The 20,466-nt window shown below is 42.4% G+C and overlaps 1 protein-coding gene across 2 annotated transcripts in view; it reads right to left on the bottom strand.

The window, feature by feature from the left end:
• Positions 1–11,906: 11,906 nt before the first annotated feature.
• The window catches only part of ADGRF1 (adhesion G protein-coupled receptor F1), a 28,056-nt gene continuing 19,496 nt past the window's right edge, over positions 11,907–20,466 (bottom strand). For both annotated transcript variants that reach the window (XM_047101232.1, XM_047101233.1), the window contains exons 11-14: positions 19,493–19,534; positions 18,416–18,475; positions 13,565–13,631; positions 11,907–12,081 (exon numbers count right to left, since the gene is read on the bottom strand). In XM_047101232.1, the coding sequence (XP_046957188.1) occupies positions 12,008–12,081; positions 13,565–13,631; positions 18,416–18,475; positions 19,493–19,534 (243 nt within the window). In that variant the 3' untranslated portion in view covers positions 11,907–12,007. The remainder of the gene's footprint in view (positions 12,082–13,564; positions 13,632–18,415; positions 18,476–19,492; positions 19,535–20,466) is intronic.

Raw genomic sequence — 20,466 nt, 5'->3', positions numbered from 1 at the left:
AAATCAAATTTCTCCAGATCCATATTTGTGGATATAAGTAGCCATAGAGAACAGAGCAGTTTTTGTTTTGATAGTTAGGTATGACTCTAGAGCTCTATAGAGTTATAAGATCTATTCCCTCTGTATTTCATACTAGTTCAATCTCATGGAAATTTTCCAAATGTCCTTGATGTGAATGTTTGAAATAAACATCAAATATAAACTTACAAGGGAGAATGCATACAGCGGGTCCCCTTTGCGGGGCAGGATAGTCTTAAAAGATATATTCCAAATGTTTAATAATGATAATTTCTTGGGGGACGGGGGGGAGGGCTGGGGGAGGCAAAAGTATAATAAGGAAAGAGCTTTTTACCTTGTATCTTATATACTTTTTATATTTATAATAAAATAAAAGCTAAAAGTGAGCTTTTAGATGTTCACTAAACATATACTGAACATCTACGATGTTCCAGGAATTTTGCCACACGTATAATTTGATCCAATTACCTTAACAACGCTGTGGGCAAGGTATTATCACGGCCTCAATTTTACCGTTGAGGAAATTGAGGTCTTGGAGGAGATAAATCACTTGCCAGAGATACATGGCTGAGTATAAGAGCTATAATGTAAATGAGGAGCCCAGATTCTATACTTCTGGTCACCACACTAAAACTTCCTCAGCTGAATAAACAAATAAAAGTTCAAATTCCTCTTGGGGGAACAAAGAGTCAGTCTCATTACCTCATCGTCACACCTTCCATACATCTTAAGTTTATACTTGGAATGTAAACTTTGGTTCACTTAAACATTCAATCAAATGTGCATAACTGGGCGCCATCACCCCTCCCAGCACCTGCCACCCCTGTTGGCGGTCAGAGAGGGAGAAAGCAAGAGAGCCCAGAAAAAGATACCGGAGGCTGCTGGTTGGTCTTCCTTAAAGTAAGAAACAAAAGGCAGAGAGAGAGAGACAAGCTAGAAAGACCTTGTAATTGGGGAAACTGAGAGCATTGCATATTGAGAGATGTCCTGACTAGAAGTTACAGTAATGTTTTTTGATATACTTTAAAGGTTTTTTTTACATTTATTTATGTTTTGAGAGACATAGAGAGACAGAGCACAAGCTGGGGAGGGGCAGAGAGAGAAGGAGACACAGAATCCGAACCAGGCTCCAAGTTCCGAGCTGTCAGCACAGAGCCCGAGGCGGGGCTCGAACTCACAAACCGTGAGATCTTGACCTGAGCCAAAGTCGGATGCTTAGCCGACTGAGCCACCCAGGCACCCCTTCTTTTGATATACTTTTCAAGTCCACTTTGTATTCACCAGATAAAAATAATTAGAAATTTCTTTTGGTTTGTAACTCTTCAGTATTCTTGTTTTTAAAAGCCTTCTTTTGCCTGGGCATTTTTTCTTATGACTTATCATGGGTCATTAAATAATGAACAAGAAAAAAAAAACTGCATAAGGGGTCCTTCTCTCCTTCACAGCTCCCTATGTCTTTCCCTTCCCTTTTAATTTTTTTTAATGTTTATTTTTGAGAGAGAGATAGACAGAGTGTGAGCGGGGGAGGAGCAAAGAGAGAAGGAGACACACAATCGGAAGCAGGCTCCAGGCTCTGAGCTGTCAGTACAGAGCCCAACACGGGACTCAAATCCATGATCCGTGAGGTCATGACATGAGCTGAAGTTGGATGTTCAACCGACTGAGCCGCCCAGGCGCCCCTTCCCTCCCTTTTAAACAAGTATTTCCTAAGCCATCCGGATAGAATGTCCCATTATGGATATTTTCCTTGGTTAAATCTCTGGCACACTGACAACTTAAAAACTTGTGTTTGTTTTCCCACTGAGAAAGAGGAAGAAAAATTAACACCTATAGTATCTAGACACTAAACAAGCTACTCTACCGACTTCATTTAAGCCTTCCAATGACCCTGCAAAGTAATTGTGATCTTTCCCATTTTACAAATGGAGATAAGATAGCCTGTCCAAGGCGGCCAGTAGCAGAACTGAGTTTGAAGCTTTGTATTTGGTTTCTGAAGAGTGTATCTCTCCTCCTAATACACTGCTTTGATGTGGTAACAATGTCCTATGGAATCCATGCTCCATTATTAACATTAGCATTATTAATATCATTAATAGTCACCATTTGTTGGATGCTTACCAAATACCAGGCAGGATGCTAAAAACTTTCGGCCTCTCTCATGTGCTCCCAGCATTAACTTTACACGGAGTTCTGACCTTTGCTTACAGACGAAATAACTAAGGTCTGGGAATATAACAAGTTAATACCTCTAGCAAGCTTTGGAACCTGGCCTCAAACCCTGCTCAGTAGGGAACACGCCCTCTCTGAGTTTGCTAAGTCAATGCTTTCCAAATCGGAGCACGCCATCAGGGTCACCGGTGGGGGGGGGGGGGGGGGCTTGTTAGAACATAAGTCCCTGGGCTCCACTCCAGAGTTTCTGCTTTAGGAGGTCTGGGGTACATCCAAGAATTGGCATGTCTAACAAGTTCCAGGTCCGATGCTGCTGGTTGGAGATACACTTGGAGAATCGTTGCTCTGGCCTGAGAGAAAGCAGGGCGTGGGCACTTCATGTTGTGGCAGACTTTAATGTGTAAATAATTGTCGATATAAATTCTGGAAATGATTCCGTGAGTGTGACTTCCTTCTATTCCTTTTTAAAATTGGTGAGGGTGCAGGCCGTATGACATTCCCCACAAGCGGGTGAAACAGCCGACAGGTGGGACCGGCTCGCCCAGCCAGCCAACGTCGGGAAAACAAACTCACATCATCACCAGCGCCAGGCGGGCCGTTCGTGCCTCGGAGAGTTGTCCTTGGCAATGTCCAGCAGCACACTGTCATGGAATTCACAGCTGCCTTGCCCACTCCCTGTTGGGGGACATGGCTGACATCTAAGAACCAGGAAACCTTATCCACAAAAGCACTGTGTCTCTTGGTGCCACGCCACCCTGGGGCACTCCGGCTTCAAGCATCGGGTCAGAATTCCAAAGGGGCGTTGCCTCCCATCTGGTTGGCACAAATGTAGCTGTTGGCGGTGCTTTATCTAGGATTCCTACCCAGCAAGATAAGGTCCCGCCAAACCCACTTGGGCTGGTTCTCGTTGGTGATAAATTTCTCTTCTCTCAGCATGTTACCTATGAGGGGACACGGGATCAGAGAAAGTCGGGACTGGCAGGGTTCTCTAGGCTTATCTAATGAGGGCAGATCTGCGCATCTCACTGATGGGAAACCGCAAGGCAGAGAAATGCCTGGCACTCCTGAAAGCCAGGCTTCACCGGGACTCCTTCCCAGAAAGAACCCTCCACGTCCACCCCAGGAGGCCATCAGGGAAATGTAACTAGGCATGTCTGGCTGGGATTAAGCCAGGTGAAATGTACACCCATTCTGGGAAGATCTGTTGTCATCTGCAAACAGGGGACTCTTCCCCCATCGCTTCTGGCTTCGGTCGTTTCTCAAGTCCCAGCCCTCCGCCCTAGCCTCCCTCAAGTTCTCAGGAGAATCCGGAGTAAAGTATCTGGAAAAATTACATCATGGTATCTTAGGACCGTGATATCATTTTAAAAAGACAGGCTCGGGGATACCCAAGGGCCAATCTCTGTTCAGAACATGCCAAGCGCTGCGGCTGCTCGTGTGAACTGAGCCCAGAGGCTTTCTGAACACGAGAAGTTGAGGCAGAGTGGGGCACCTTGGTGCCGGATCTCTTTGCTTCCGTGTTTGTTCTCATCTGATCCCTGAGTCCCCACATCCTTCTACGGAGGGGAAAATGATATACAGCATACTGTGCTGTTTTGAGGACCAAAAGATGTAATCTATGCTGAGTCTAGCACAGAAACTGGGATATTGAAGGCTCCATGGTCTCTGTTCCCTCTCCCACCCTTTCTTCATACCACACTGTGTGCTAAGGCAAGCTCTGGCAGTAAGGGGAGGGCTGAGGAGTATGCTTCAAGCACCTTGATCCTTCCGGAGGAAGCTGTGAGGGCCTAAATACAGTTTTATGTTCACTTGTATTACTTTGTCCACCCCTAAGACCTTGGGTACAAAATGGAATCTATAAAGAGTTTGGATAGCTCAGTCATGGAGTATGTGGCTCCTGGCCGACAAAACTCTAAAATTTGCTAAACTCCTTCCTCCCAAAGGAAGAGATGAATCCAAAAACCTCAGGATATCCCCAATCTATTTTGTACCACGTGCTTGAATTAACTCTGTATTAGTCCAAAGTACCCAAGGACATCCTGTTGATGCAGCCCAAATTTAAATAAAACACTGCCTTTCTAGCAGGTGGAAATCTCGAGTCGACCGTGCCTAATTCCTGCTTGGCTTAGAAGCAGGCAGCCTTCGCTATTCACCAGCACCCTTGGGCACAAACCCAGGAAACAGAGGTATTGTTTGCTGTCCCAGAACAGCAATTATGTTCTTAGCTTCCTAATCTCTTTTACTGTACAAAACACCACAGAAACACTGTAAATTGTTCCTAATTAGAGTAGCTGGATTAAAACGCCTTTTATTCCCCCAAATTCCAAAGTGTATTTCAGGTGTGTTTAAGCTTTGAGCAATTTGTTCAGATTTATTTCTTGGTCAGAGTCCGCCCCCTGAAGTTTGATAAAGGTAAGTGCAGCACAGCCCTGCTGCCTTCTCAACAAAAGGTAAATCGTCTTTCCATTTAAGAGTCCTCTGAAAGGACATAGCTTTGGGGCTCTTACCAAAATCTTTATCAGTCTGAGAAACATTCTAGGTGCTACAGAATGACTATTGTTCAGCCCCTTTATTTATTCTGAAAGCGTCAGAAAAACCTGGAGAAAATTAATCTTTCTAAAATAGCTAGTTCCGGATCTGGAAGAGGTTATCCAATACAAGGCCAAGCAAAGTCTAAACATAAGTCCATGCTATATATTCAGTATGAAACTTCCCAACAGTGGGATTTCTTATTCTGAGTGCCTATTATATTCTTATATCTTGATACAAGATGGGAATAAGCAAGTCAGGGTCTTGACTCTCAGCAGTTTTTAACCCGGTTGCTCTCCTTGAAATCTTTCTTGAAAGCTTTTCTTACCTTCTGGGATGCCACATTCTCTTGGCTTCCTTCCTGCTTCACAGGCTGCTCTTGCTCATTCCCCTTTCCAGGATCTTTTTCCTCTCCCTATTTCTAGATGCTGGGGTGCCCTGGCTCAGTGCTTGGACCTCTTCACTTTTGCCCTGTACTCACTAGGTGATCTCGTCTGGCCCCATGGCTTTAAGCAACATCTCTAGCCCCGCTCTTCCTTTGACAATAGACTATTATACCCAGTGGCCTACTTGACATCTCAAATTGGAGCTCTCATAGGCATCTCAAAAACCTGAAGCAGCTGGCCGAAGCCACATAAGCTTGGAGAGCCCTGTGACTTCTGAGTTCGAGGAAATGAATCAAGGGGACTTACAACTTTAAGATAGCCCATGCCTTCTTCAATTCATACACACACATTCCACATTTATTTATGTTTAACCACAGTTACAGGGATATGGTTTCAAGACAAAAAAAAAAAAAAAAAAAAAACCTTTAATTTCCTGCTTCCCAGAGAAAATCTCTGTTAACTGTTTTATTCCTTTGATAGTTATTTCCATATTTCCAAATATCTTGATTATAATGTTGCTTCTTCGTTTCTCAGTTTTATCGATTTCCAAACACAAAGAAAGATTTAGAGCTCTTCTGCCATCCCTCAAAATAGACTTCCTATTCTCCACTTTCCCAAACACTTATGGTGTTATTGTCTTGCTTATATCAAAATCACTTTTCATTATTGGTACTCTGTATACTCTATTCATAGCTGTGTTAGGTAGTATGTTTAAGTACTTTTTCTTTTCAGCACAGCATTTTGTTTCTGTTAGATGTAACGCTTTTTTTTTTTTACTTGTTTGGATTTCTGTGTTCATATCAAAAATTTATCCCAACCCATCCCTGGGTATGTAAATCTCTTCTAGATAACACTCAGGGGTGCTTGGCCAGTTCAGTCGGTTGAGCGTCCAACTCTTGATTTCGGCTCAGGTCATGATCCCGGGGTTGTGGGATCGAGCCCTGCATTGGGCTCCACTCTGAGCATGGAATGTGCTTGAGATTCTCTCTCTCCTTCTCTGCCCCTCCCCTGCTCACGTGCTCTGTGTCTCTCTAAAAAAATAATTAATAAAATAAAATAGATCACTTAAAAAAGTAGTAACACTCAGATCTTTTAGGTATCCTAGTCTCGCTTTCATCTTCTTGAGCAATCTTTCTTGCAGATCTAGCCTGGATCTGCCCCAGGTTGTTGTCTGGGTACAAACTCCTTTTAAGCCCACCCTAGATAGTCCCTCTGCTCTCTCTTTCATAGCATCTTTTGTTTTTGGGGTCCCAAGCCTTTTCCTTTCTAGGTCTATTGCCACGTCTGGTACTATTTCCCAACAGCTTTTGGGAAAGGAAGCTTTGCAGGAAAATTTATGGAGAATTTCTGTGGCTGAAGTTATCTTTATTCTTCCTCACACTTAACTGCTTCTGGGTTGCAATAATTTCTTTTCAACCTTTTGAAAGCATTCTCCATCGTTATCTAGTTTACAACGTTACTGCGAGGAGTCTGATAATATTCTGATTTTGACCTTTTACGTAAAACCTTTTTTTCCCCCTCTGAAAACGTTTTGTTCTTCTTTTTTTTCTTCTGTCACAGAATATCATAGAAGAAATTTCACAATGCTGTCATCTCAGTTGGTTCAAGCTGCTATAACCAAATACCATAGACTGGGTGCCTTATAAACATTTATTTCCCATAGTTCTGGAGGCTGGAAGTTCAAGATCAGGATGCCAATACTGTCGGTTTCTGGCAAGACCCTCTTCTGAGATACAGACTGCCAACTCCCAACTTGGTGGAAAGGGCAAGAGAGCTCTATGGAGTCTTTTGTAAGAGCACCGATGCCATTCGCAAAGATTCCACCTTCACGATCTAACTACTTCCCAAAGGCCCCACTTCCTACTACTATCACTTGGGGGTTAGGTATTAACATATGCATTTGGAGGGGCACAAACCTAACTGTGGGTCTATTTTCACCTATCATCTCCTTGAGTGTGGCCAGGACCTGTGACCTACTTCCAGTAATTGAATATGGTAAAAGTCGTGAGATGTCACTCACCTGATTATGTTATACTTTGTCTTAAAAGCCCACTGGAGTAACAGACCGTTCTGGCAGGCTTACGGGCATAAGTGGCCACGTTAGAGAATCTCTTGTGTCAGGGAAGTATAGGCAGCCTCCGGGGTCTCAGGGTAACCTCTAACCAATAAGTCAGCAAAAAGTCAAGGTTCTCATTCCCACAACTGCAGAGAAATGAATTCTGCCAATAACTTGAAGGAGGTGGAGTTCCCCAGTCAAGACTCCAGCTGAAAATGCAGCCCTTGATTACAGTCTTGTGAAACTGAGCAGAGGACGCAGTTAACTGTGTCTGGACTCCTGACTCAGAAGCTATGAGATAATAAACGTGTGTTGCTTTAAGCCCCTGTTTGTGGCAATTTTTAAATTCAGCAATAGGAACTTTTGCAATGTTTTACTCTTTTTCTGACTCTTTTATCGTTTTTAGTAGCATTTTGGGAAGTATCTGAGGTGAACGTGTGTGTAATCAGTGGATTAAACAAACGTGGCTTATGACATGTGATCAAACACCCTTTTTTTTTTTTTGTCTCTCATTATCCTTATAAAATTTATTCAAGAGTAAAAGCTTTTCTTTCCCACCAGATATGTTCCAGAAATTACTCCAACATGCTCCAATAATAGCAGCTTTGTGGTCACTTTGGATAGTTCACACACTCTCAGTTTGGTTATTAAGATGCTCAGTCTCATGTAATAATAATTACAAATAATTTGGCTTAAATTTCTATTCTCCCCCAACTCCCTCTCCGACTGAGTCCTACTCTGGGTTGGCTCTTTGCACTGGCACATCTTTGCTGATGGACAGTTTTGCTTAACTTTTCTTCCTCTCCTTCTACCCGCCCCACCTTGGGCAATGAGGTTTCTGACCTCCTTTCCCTCAAGTCCAGGAAGAAAGATTTGTATTACAAGATGGGGTTGCCTTCATATGGTGCCAGGTCTCTGGATGTAAGGGAGGGAGTGTTAGGGAACTCTTCTGAAATTTCGTATCCCTGACCTCTCTCACATGCAATTCCTTTAGCTCATACAAATTCATCTATATTCCAGGTGCTCATCCCCTAATCTGGCTTCACCTCCAACTTCTTTCTGCTCGATCTCCACCACTTTGGGTGGCCCCCTCACACAGCACCCAAGACAACCCCTTATTGTCTCTCTCTTGCTTGCTTGTCTCACCATTCTCCGTAAGAAACACACACACATGCTTCACTCTGACAAACTGTAGGCATGCAGGCTGGTCTCAACACAGAGTCCATTTAGGGCCCCAGACCAGGGCTGTGGCCACAGTTCCAGGCAAGAATAAGAACCTCGTCTTCCCCCACCCAACTAGTCAGCCATAGAAGGCTAAGAAATCCTTCATTAAGTTTGAAGTCAGGGGACAAGTATCTCTTCTTCTCTCACCTCTTGGGGTAGATGAGGAGGTTCACGAAGCAGCTTTCTCCAAGGAAATTCTCATAAAATTCTCATTTGTATATCTCTGTGGAGTATGGAACATCTACTGGTCTCTGATCATTTCTTTTGAACATCTCACTTTGGTATCTCATGTGTACTCCATCTTGGTGCCACATGGAGCCTTACATCTTCATTTGCTGTATGCATGCCTATTCAATCCACCACCATTAACTGGAAGGTCCCCTTGCTCTCTTTATTTGTATATTATGAAGGCTATTCATGTCAGAAGGCTAACAGATACTCTTAAGACTTTGTAACTCTCGGGGCGCCTGGGGGCCTCAGTTGGTTAAGCATCTGAGTTCAGCTCAGGTCATGATCTTGTGGTTTGTGAGTTCATGCCCTGCATCGGGCTCTGTGCTGGCAGCTCGGAGTTTGGAGCCTGCTTTAGATTCTGTGTCTCTCTCTCTCTGCCCTTCCCCACTCACACTCTGTCTCTCTCTCTCAAAAATAAATAGACATTAAAAAATTTAAATACAAAAAGTAATTTTAAAAAGACTCTGTAAATCTCAAAATAGCCCATTCAGAAATCTGTTCTGTGTCCTACTTGAACATGCCTAATGAATGTTCATTGTGTCCATGGGGCTGAATTCAGATGCACTGCCCTAAGTGGGACCTATTGCAGTAGAGAGACTGGTCTAAGAACCAAAAGGTTGGCACAAATTCACATGCTCTTCTTCCATCAATGACTCCAATGGGCATAATAAAAATGCATCCACATCTCCTCCCTTGTCAGTAGAAAGGTGGAAGAATGTGGGGCAGGGACTGTCCAACCTGGAGTTTGATCTTTATGGGCTCACTCTTCACTAAGTGCTGGCACTCACATCTGACCTCTCTAGCTTGAAAGACAGAACTGTTGACAGTGGGTATATCCAGGCAATATGAGGTGGAGACTGGGAGGAAGCTACCCCAACCCACTCCGATGCCATGAGCAACGGGAGCCTTAGAGACCTCTAGGATCAAACTCTTGGCATGAGCACTGACACGTCCATGAGAGGTAGGGCGTGGCGGCGAGGCTTCACCAAAGAGATTCTGTAAGCAGCAACTGTGGATGAGTGAGAGGCAGAACAAGAAAGGGAGGCCAAGGCGGGTGGACCTAATTAGGGTTACCACAAGTGACTATGAAGATTATGGCCTAGACCACTTTAGTTGGCACCATTAATATCACAGGTGTGAGAATGGCACCTTCTTGAGTACACGGCCTGTAAAGCCATATGTGGTGACCCTGGAAAACTATGGTCATTGCACCTGAGATTGTCCTTCATCATTCCCTTGGGGACTTCAAGAAATAACTGAGAGGATATGTTGAAAGACCCTAAGTTCAATTAAACAGACAGATAAGAACCCTAGCTGCTTGTTAGGAATTGAACTGCGTGTCTGCAAAATTCATATTTTGAAGCCCTAACCTCCAATATGACTGTATGTGGAGACGAGGCCATTTAGGAGGTGATTAAGGTTCAGTGAGGTGATCAGAGTGGGATCCCCATCTGATAGGATGGGCGCTCTTAAAGAAGAAGAGACACCAGAGACCTCTATTAGCATACAATGAGAAGAGACCATGTGGGGACATAGCAAGAAGGTGGCTGTCTATGAGACGGGAAGAGTGGTCTCATCAGAAAATAACCCTAAAGACAGCTTGATCTTGGAAGTCCTAGCTTCCGGAACTGTGAAAAACATGAATTTCTGTTGTTTAAACTACCCAGTTTGTGATATGTTGTTATAGCAGTCTGAGTTAATATACTACTATAGATAGCCATTAAAAGTGGACATGACTTCATCTTGTAATCATGGTCTGCTGAGATTCGGGACATGAGGACTACATGTAAAATAGGGACTAGATGATGCTTGAGATCCCTCACAGACCAGAGAGTGTAAGATTCTAATTACAATTAAATAAGCAGTGCCCTTGCCTTCTAGTCTGACTTATAAAACCCACTTCCTGTTAAAATTAACATCCACGACTATTATATGTATAACGGCTATTCATCATCCGTGTTGCCCTGCTCACATTATTTCCCCTTTGTGCCTTCGTTTCTGCTGCTGTAAACCAGGGACAGTAATGTTCCCCACTCCCAAGCTTCTTGTGAAGATTAAGAGTTAACATATGCAAGGCACTTAGTGCCTGGCAGGGAGTGAGCAGTCTATGAATGTTGCTTCTTCTTCTTTGACCTCTTACCATTATCGTCACCAGCACCATCGTCATCACAATTATTGTTGAAAGAAATCTGCCCTTGCAGATTTTTAGGATGTCTAAGATTTCTAGAAGCAGGGACGAGTCAGATAAGGCTCAGTCTTTCTGGGCCCAGTGGCCAGGGTTGAAACACTGGCGAGCCCAGGGGGTGAAAGTATGGAAAGGAAATGTCACTTTGTGTGGTGTCTGTCCACCTGCTGCTCTCTGTCTCATCTGAAAGTGGCATTGGCCGTACATGTAAACAACCCCAAAAGTACTCACAGTGGTTATGAAAGAAAACCAGGAAAAAAAAAAAAAAAGAAAACCAGGATGTGTTAGGGTATCTCCCCGGAAGGTGACAACCAAACTCTCCCTCAATTTGCCTCTTACATCGAAAGAATTCTGGGAGTAATGAAACTCATATCTGACCTTATAAGTATTGTTAAGGTTGAAGGTCATTTCTAAGGCTGTTATGGGCCATAGAACTGGACTAGGAACCAAAAGTCCTAAAAGCCCTCAGTACCCCTTTACTGGCTACACAATCTCCACCTCGTTGAACATGTGTTTCCTCATCTCTGCTTTAGATCTTCCTGGACATCTCACTTCACTGGACTGGGGGCCAGATGAAATTACAAGGTGTAGACTGAAAAACACTGCCTTACGTATAAAATCATATCATTATACTTCCCAACTAATGGCTACAAAGCTGTGTGAAATAGAATTTTTTCATTTTATTTCTGAATGAGTTTCAAAGGTAAGTGACTGAACCTAAAAAAGAAAAAAAAAGGATAAAATCCAACTGGAAAATTTGGGAGGGAAATGCCTCTCCCCTAGGAAATTTGCGCCAATGACTTTTTGATAGGAAGCGAACGTGGGCCATCCATTTATCTCAGGTGATTTCGTGACGGTTTCTGACTGCAGTTCAGATGCCTGGGAATGTGACAAGAATAATGCTATTTCATGAAAAAGGAAACTGCAGTCTGTGGCAGTGAAAAGCTGGTACAACGGACGCAGCTTCTAATAAAACCTACTTTCCTACGTTTATGAAGCAATTCCTTTGAGTCAAACCACATGGAAATAAATGGTTCCGTTTAAATGAAGATAAAAAGAGCAGGGATAGAGCTGCTGAAACCTTCTCATTTTATTCCAGATGCCCACATCAGAAAATTCCATCTAATATTGTGCTAATTTTTTCACTGACATTTAGTTCTAAATGTCAAGTTGCACCAAAAATTTCCCTTGATTTTATGGTTCGCAGCCTTACTCAGTTGATAAAAACTGGGTTAGCATGATGTCATTTGACGATTCTCCAGTATGGGAAAGAGCATAAATGCCTAGGAGAGGAAAGAGACAATAAGAGTTACTGCTTCTATGTCGGAATCAAGCATGAGACCAAAATGAAAATATGCCTAGCCAGGTCCTTACAACTCTGGACAGCTCCGGAAAGATGATAGGGAAAGCTACAGAATGTAGTTGGCTGATAGGCAGCCACATTTTCATTAATTCCCAAGAGACTTGCGTTCATCAGACATCTCTCATTTGAGAAGAGAAGCACCACAGCTTTCAGATACGGCTGAGAGATGAGATAAAGTAGGTGTGAGATCATCAAATGTAATTGCTAGAAGGAAACTTTGTGGTCTCTTAGGTTTTTCATATTACTGACGAGGGACAAACATCCAAAAAGGTTAAGAGATTTGTAAACAACACGCAGGCTGGTTGGTGACACTGATAACAGGACCCAAGGTTTCTGGGTGGGCACACTGGACATTTGGGGAGGGAAGTCTTTTCAAGTTCAAACATCTAAACTTTATTTGGAATTCAAATAATTTTTCTTAGAATCTAACGTGAGTGGCCCATTTCTCTGCCCTCATAAAGATATTAACCTAATTTAACATGTAGTGAGACTTGGGCATTTATTTTTTTATTTTTTTATTTTTTAAATTTTTTTTTTCAACGTTTATTTATTTTTGGGACAGAGAGAGACAGAGCATGAACGGGGGAGGGGCAGAGAGAGAGGGAGACACAGAATCGGAAACAGGCTCCAGGCTCTGAGCCATCAGCCCAGAGCCTGACGTGGGGCTCGAACTCACCGACCGCGAGATCGTGACCTGGCTGAAGTCGGACGCTTAACCGACTGCGCCACCCAGGCGCCCCTAGACTTGGGCATTTAAATGTGACTTCAGCTTAACTTGTAACACAATACCTCTTCCTCACCCCTCTTGATCCACTCTTCTCCTCCAGGCATATTGCAACTCTTTGCAAGGCATACATATCAGTCTTCCTGTAGCTGAATATCATTGACTTTAGCAACAGCCAATAGATGAGGGTAAAAACAATGCATGTCACAGCTGGAGGGGACAGTGCTTTCTCACCCATAGCAAGTGGTGGCTTCTCCCTTTGCAGGAACATTTTAGAGGGGAGGGGATGCCTAATACCTGGCCCATGCCCACTGCTCGGTTGCTGACACAAGGGGAGTGACTCTCCGGTAAGGACAAAATTGGTGTTCATCTAGCCACACTCCTGCACCCCATGACCCCAGTGATCAATGTCATCAATTTACATAATGTCTAAGTGAGGAAATGGTGGTAATTTGTGATGAAATTAAAAGGGACACCATGGGTCTCCATGACCCTCAAATCCCTAACAATGTTCGGTCAGCCCTGAGCACCATTCAGATGAACTTCAGACATATGACCAGCTCATATTCCTATACTTCCCACCTGAGGTTTTTAAAAGTACCCCTTCAATTTTCCTCATGTGATATATTCATATTCTTTCTTCTATTTTTTATTAACCTTTGGCTTATTGTTAACTCACCTTTGTGTTGCAGTGGGTTGAAAGGCTTGGGGAATTTGGGTTTGGCAGATACATCTGTTGAGTTCTGCTGCATAAAAGAAAAACAAGTCATTCGGAAATTAATTCTATTCGTTTAGTGATGCTCTGCATTTCCGACATCTTAATGTCATTAGTGAACCTTTACTCCATTTACATGGTGCACTATTCTGTTTTATTAGAGTACTCCTTTCTTACGCTTTCTCCTGCTTTAATCTTTTTAAAATGCCTAAGGACTTATTTCTAATTTTTTTTTCAACGTTTTTATTTATTTTTGGGACAGAGAGAGACAGAGCATGAACGGGGGAGGGGCAGAGAGAGAGGGAGACACAGAATCGGAAACAGGCTCCAGGCTCTGAGCTGTCAGCCCAGAGCCTGACGCGGGGCTTGAACTCACGGACCGCGAGATCGTGACCTGGCTGAAGTCGGACGCTTAACCGACTGCGCCACCCAGGCGCCCCCTAAGGACTTATTTCTAAGTGAATCTTGTGTTCCTGTATATTCTCACAACTTCTGACAACAAACCAGAAAGAAGGTTTTTTTTGTTTAATTTTTTTTAATGTTTGTTTTTGAAAGAGACAGAATGTGAGCGGATTAGGGGCAGAGAGAGAGGGAGACACAGAATCCGAAGCAGGCTCCAGGCTCCGAGCTGTCAGCACAGAGCCCGACACGGGGCTCGAACTCACGAGCTGTGAGATCATGACCTGAGCCGAAGTCGGACGCTCAACTGACTGAGCCACCCAGGAGCCCCAAACCAGAAAGAAGTTTTAAAGAGGGCATTATTGGGGTGCCTGGGTGGCTCAGTCGGTTAAGTGTCCAACTTCAGCTCGGGTCATGATCTCACAGCTCGTGGGTCCCCATGTTGGGCTCTGTGCTGACAGCTCAGGGCCTGGAACCTGCTTCAGATTCTGTGTCTCCCTCTCTCTCGGCACCTCTCCTGCTCATACTCTATCTCTCTCTCTCAAAAATAAACATTAAAATAAATAAATAAAATAAAGAAGGCATTATCTTTTTTCATGTCTATGCTTACATTTCTTTGGTTCACACATGTATCACTAGAAAAGAAACCCCAGGGGGGAAAAACAATAGTTCTATAAAAATGGTCTCAAATAAAACTTTGCCTTATTCTCACTCATCTTAGCATTCAAATTCCTTTGTGAATAATCCTTTAGCAACTGCTGCAGAGGCTAAATAGAGTTCAAAAATTTGAAAACTGAATTATCTCACTGAAATCAAATTTTTAAAATGAAGAATATGTTCTTATGGGGAAAGGTAAATGTGTTAAGATACACTGTATCCTTTTCCACTCACCAGTTGATTTATTCATCAATTTAACATCTCCTATTGAGTACCACTGTATGCTAGACACTATGTTAGGCACCAGGAATATTAGAAAGAATAAGATCCATTTTCTATCACTGTCCATATCATGAGGAAGCTAAATCAAGATGGAAGAAAAAAGGTTCTTGTTATATGCAGTGGGCAACCCAGTGATAGCTCCTGATTTTCATGGAAATATAGAAGCTGCTACCCCACATTGAGCTCTGGAAAAAAAATTATCATAGAGAGAGGAATGAGAAATGTCTGAAAGTTCCAAAGCATAATAACTGATTTTCTAGATTCAGGACTTAGTAAACATATACTAAAGAAAAATTCTATGGTCATTATCATTGTTTTTAAAACTGCATCCTGCCCCATAGAGAGAGAAGAATCTTAGATTGCTTAGATTTCAACACACTCAGGGATTCTACATGGTCTGGGGTAAAGCAGCCTCTTCAGACATGTGAATATATGGGGTTAAGCTCTTGGTCAAATAAAAGGACCTGAATCATTGGAACCATAAATAATTAAATATCTTCTCTCTGGAGGGAAATTCTGTAGGGGCCACCAGTGTCTGCCTCTTGGCGAAGAGTTGCAGAGAACATGGCTAGAGACGATGGAAGGGCCAAGAAGGGTCCCTGAGCCCTCAGCAAGGATTTGAGAGAAACTGCACCACGGGTCCATACAGTGTCATGGCGGCTTGAGGGATGGTCCTTGTGGAGAACACTGTGGGCTACTTTCATTCCTTTCAGCCAACAACCCAAATTTCACTGCCCTTTTAAGACCCTTATTTTGCCATCCATTTTTCCATCTCTTATTGGATAGCCTTTTCTCCTACTGTAAAAACAAAACAAAACAAAAAAGTATCCAGGTCTGAATTCTCTCACCCCCTGACCCAATCTGCACACGTTGCTCTATCTGCATCAAACTGATGCTTCCTGTGTCCAGGGAAGAGTCTGACCCCTCTGTCTTAAGTCGAGCTATTCCATGTGCCTTCCCAAGAATCTTCTTCCTTCAGTCATCCTTCCCAACCCCCATTTGTCTTCAGACTATCTTTGCTGGCTCATCCCTCCCAGCATATGGACTTGCTCACATCCTCGTGACTCAGCTCTACCATCACTGCTGTCCTGAGTCTGCGTCTGCTTTCCACCCTCACTCTCTTTTCTCTCACTACGAGTTTCTTGCAGGAACATTCCCACAGAGGTATCTTTTCCTCCCCTTCTCATTCCTCAACCGGGGTAAATCTGGGTTCCTGTTTTACATTCAAACTTCCTCAGCATTTAAATGTGACTTCAGCTTAACTTGTAACACAATACCTCTTCCTCACCCCTCTTGATCCACTCTTCTCCTCCAGGCATATTGCAACTCTTTGCAAGGCATACATATCAGTCTTCCTGTAGCTGAATATCATTGACTTTAGCAACAGCCAATAGATGAGGGTAAAAACAATGCATGTCACAGCTGGAGGGGGCAGTGCTTTCTCACCCATAGCAAGTGGTGGCTTCTCCCTTTGCAGGAACATTTTAGAGGGGAGGGGATGCCTAATACCTGGCCCATGCCCACTGCTCAGTTGCTGACACAAGGGGAGTGGCTCTCCGGTAAGGACAAAATCTAGCCACACTCCTGCACCCCATGATCCCAATGATCAATGTCATCAATTTACATAATGTCTAAGTGAGGAAATGGTGGTGATTTGTGATGAAATTAAAAGGGACACCATGGGTCTCCATGAGCCTTGGGAAATTACGAACACCCATCTTCTATTCTGCCAAATATACATTTATTTTAAAGCCAGTGAGCCACCTAACCCGAAAACAAAGTCCCACTTTTGTCATCTGATTTTAAAATGACATTGGAGGGGCACCTGGATGGCTCAGTCGGTTAAGCAGCCGACTTCGGCTCAGGTCACGATCTCGCGGTCCGTGAGTTCGAGCCCCGCGTCGGGCTCTGGGCTGACAGCTCGGAGCCTGGAGCCTGTTTCAGATTCTGTGTCTCCCTCTCTCTGACCCTCCCCTGTTCATGCTCTGTCTCTCCCTCTCTCAAAAATAAATAAAACGTAAAAAAAAAAAATTAAAAAAAATGACATTGGAAAAGGAGTACAAATCCACAAGATGCCTCAGTGACCACAGCTGCCTGCTGACCAGTGTCAACACTTTACATTTGAAACAGGGAGAGAAAACACTGTCAGGCATCCTTACTTTTGTTTTCGTTTTAATTTATGTTGGGGTGTTTTTCTCTCTTTGGTTTTCAAATGAGAAAAATTCTGACTTCCTGCTTGGTGGGGTGGGGGGTGTCCTGTGTTACCTTGTTAACTTCAGGTCTTTCTATAATGCAGTCACATATGCTGTAGCTCCCTCTTTTTCTGAAGAATAGTGAGTGATTTATTAGTTTCACATTTTCTGGTTGAAGAGTTTGGTTCTTCAAGACATAAACTCAAAATCACAGAAAGTCAGAACTTCTGCTTTGCGTGACCAGCCCAACAGTTAATATTAACAGTTGAAACAAAAATTAAAACCAAAAGGTACCATGTGACTTTCCTAAAATCATTCAGCCAATTGGTTACTGAGTCAGAAATACAGGGCAGGTATGCTCTCACGGGCCACCAATCCCTAACTCACAGCAATTTCCGGTACTAGGAAATGCAGAGCCAGGGAAAAATTTTAAGGTCAAAGGTTAATTTCTTCACAGTTGGGCTTTTTTTTTTTTTTTACTATTATTATTTCAAAAGATTATCTTGTCCCTTATAAAAATCTCTAAACACCATGTAGGTTTACATCGACTTAAGTCAGCTGACTTCTATCAAACACAAAAATCTCTGCTTTAGAGCTCGTTCTGAAAGGCCTTCAGTGTTTTGCTGAAAAGCAAAAGACTAAATTGACTTCAAAAATACAAAATATGAACACAAAGGCGTTTGTTCCTACTATATTCTCCTTAAATGGATTGCACTATCATGGCAAAGAATGAAACAGGAATCCTTTGTTGCCATACAAATGTCTCCGTTTGTAGATTTAAGAGCTACAGTTGCAAGAGACAGTTATACCCACTTAAGAGGGAAAACTCAGAGAGGACATTTCACATATTAGAAGTTAATCAAGGACTTCACCGTTTACTTTTATGAAAGCAAAATGGTCTACAGGAGGTCCAGAAAGTCATTCAGAGAAAAGGGTCTCACTGACTCTAGATATTGGCAGACAAGTCAGACTAAAGCAAATGATTGCTGTAAGGTAGTTGCCCACAAGAACACCCACAGACCTCAGTGCTTGAACATCTTTGTAACTTTCCCTGCCTTCTCATTCACTCATTTATACACTCATTCATTCATTCACTCATTCATTGTCTCACTCACTCAACTTTATGAGTATTGACGCTGTGCTAGGAACCATGCCAGATAACAGAAATATAATGGTGCCAGAAACTCAAGAGGTTATGCAAAAGTGGGCTTGCTGTAAAACGGCACACAGAGAAAAGTATGAAACCGGAACTTCAGGCATTGGACTCATGGCAGCAGATGATTACCTTTGATGCTTGCTTCTGAGAGCTTAAAGGAGTCAATTTGTTGAACAGCAATTGTCGCAGCTATAAGGCAACAAAGAAATATTGAAGACAGGCACATATTCAATCACAAAAGACAAATCCAGAACAAAACTACAGATTGGAATTGTTGTTTACTAGAGGTATTTCCCAGAAGCGCTTAATAGACCTTAACCATGACTATCTGATGAAAGGATTTGTTATATTTGTTTGCTTTACCTATAAATAAATCTAAGATTCAACAAAGAACAACAGTACCAAAAGCTGTCATAATTCAGATCCTAGGCAAATAGTAATTTATAATAATTGCTAAGTTGAAATTTATCTTTGAAGTAAAGACTTTCCTGACCATGTGAATGATGCCATTAAGAGAATTATTTAGTCTCCTCAGGAACAGCAAATTGCTTCTCTGTAAACAGGGATTTTGTGTATGTGCTAAAATTGTGCTAATTATAAAATATTCTTATCTTCTTATTAAAACAAAGTCCGTATCGCTTAGCTTACTGTCTTTACGTCTCTCAACAGACTTGCTCAAAGCTTGGGCAAAATAATGAAACAAGTTGATATAAAATTTTTTCTATAATCTTTTGCTCACATTGGTTGTCCTTCATTAGAGCTTTTATTTAATGTTAAAGGCTATTTAATATTTACCATATAAAACTCTAGAAATATGGGAGGAGATACTTCTTTCAGCATGTTGTAAGTAAATGCATACATTTAATCGAGGAGAAACAGAAAATTCAACCTTCCTGAAAGTACTTCCGCTCTTCAATGACTGCGAAACGGTGGATAAAAGCAGCAAAATGAAAAGTAAAAACAATTTCCCTTTTTTGTCTACAATGTTCACATTATATGTTGTGATCAGTTCTATATAGTTTTTTTTATCAGAGGTGAGTATTTCCACTGAGTCTTCCTGAGTCTGCCTTTTATAAAATTATAGAATTTGATTACAAAAGTACCCAGGGTCTCACCTCTATTGTGAATAAAAGCCCAGAAATCTTATTGGGTTGGATGCCTGGATTAGAAGAAGAAAGAGATAAAGAGAGAAATGAACACACATACCTTACTATCCCAGAGCATTCCAAAACATAAGATGAAAAAGCCCTAAAAAAAAAAAAAAAAAAAAGAATAGATCACGTGCATGGTCTTATCTTTTCCAGAAAAATGAAGCACTGATATGTAATATTATTCTATCACCCAACATGGAAGTTGCTTTCTTGTCTGTCTTCCTACTAGACAGCGGGCTCCTTGAAGGCAAGGACCCTGGGTCACTCCCCAATGCCTGGCATAACACAAGCCCTCAAAAATGTTTGTGTCGAATGTATAAAGAAGTGAGTGAATAAAGTTTTAAATGCATGCCGAGATTTCTTTTCCCCCTTGTGTCATCCTAAACCCAATACAAATCACTTCCATTTGCCTCTATATCTTAGTCTTTCTTTAGAATAGGCATTAAATAAACATTGACTAAACATTTATGACGGCAGTGGGCATTGAGGTCCAACCCTAAGATCAAATGGAGGACCTTTATCTGCACCCTTTCCATCAAGTCCACCCTTGGGGAACCCCTGGAAGAGGCTTTCTTGTACCTTGGAATCCTCTTCCCTGTCAGAGCACCCTCAACTGGTGCCTGTTCACACAGCATATCACCATGGGTCTGCCCTCAACAGGAGCTCCCTAAGCCCGTCACCATTAGGTCCGTGCTTTCGAGGTTTGCCAACTGTCCCACCACTGAAAACATTCACCAGTATGCTAACATAGGTGGAAAACCACTCGCTTTTAGAAGACGTATTAGCATCTGCTATGTGCCAGGCACTGTGCTAAGAGCTAACTTATGCCATTTAATCTTCACATCTACTTTATGATACAGGTAATGATATTATCCGTTTAACAGATGAAAGAATTGAAAGAGAGATTAAATAATTTTTTATGGGTCACAGTTGATAACGTGACATGTTTGAGCTGAGACCTCTTTAAGTACAGAGCTCAAATGTTTAACCACCACCTTCCCGAATCATTGTCCAGAGGGGACCAGCAAA

The sequence above is a fragment of the Lynx rufus genome, unplaced genomic scaffold, assembly GCF_022079265.1.
Source record: "Lynx rufus isolate CCGP_SWC_20201006 ecotype Redwood Valley unplaced genomic scaffold, mLynRuf1.p SCAF_6, whole genome shotgun sequence".
Classification (NCBI taxonomy): Eukaryota; Metazoa; Chordata; class Mammalia; order Carnivora; family Felidae; genus Lynx; species Lynx rufus.
This window is presented reverse-complemented; position numbering and strand designations above follow the sequence as displayed.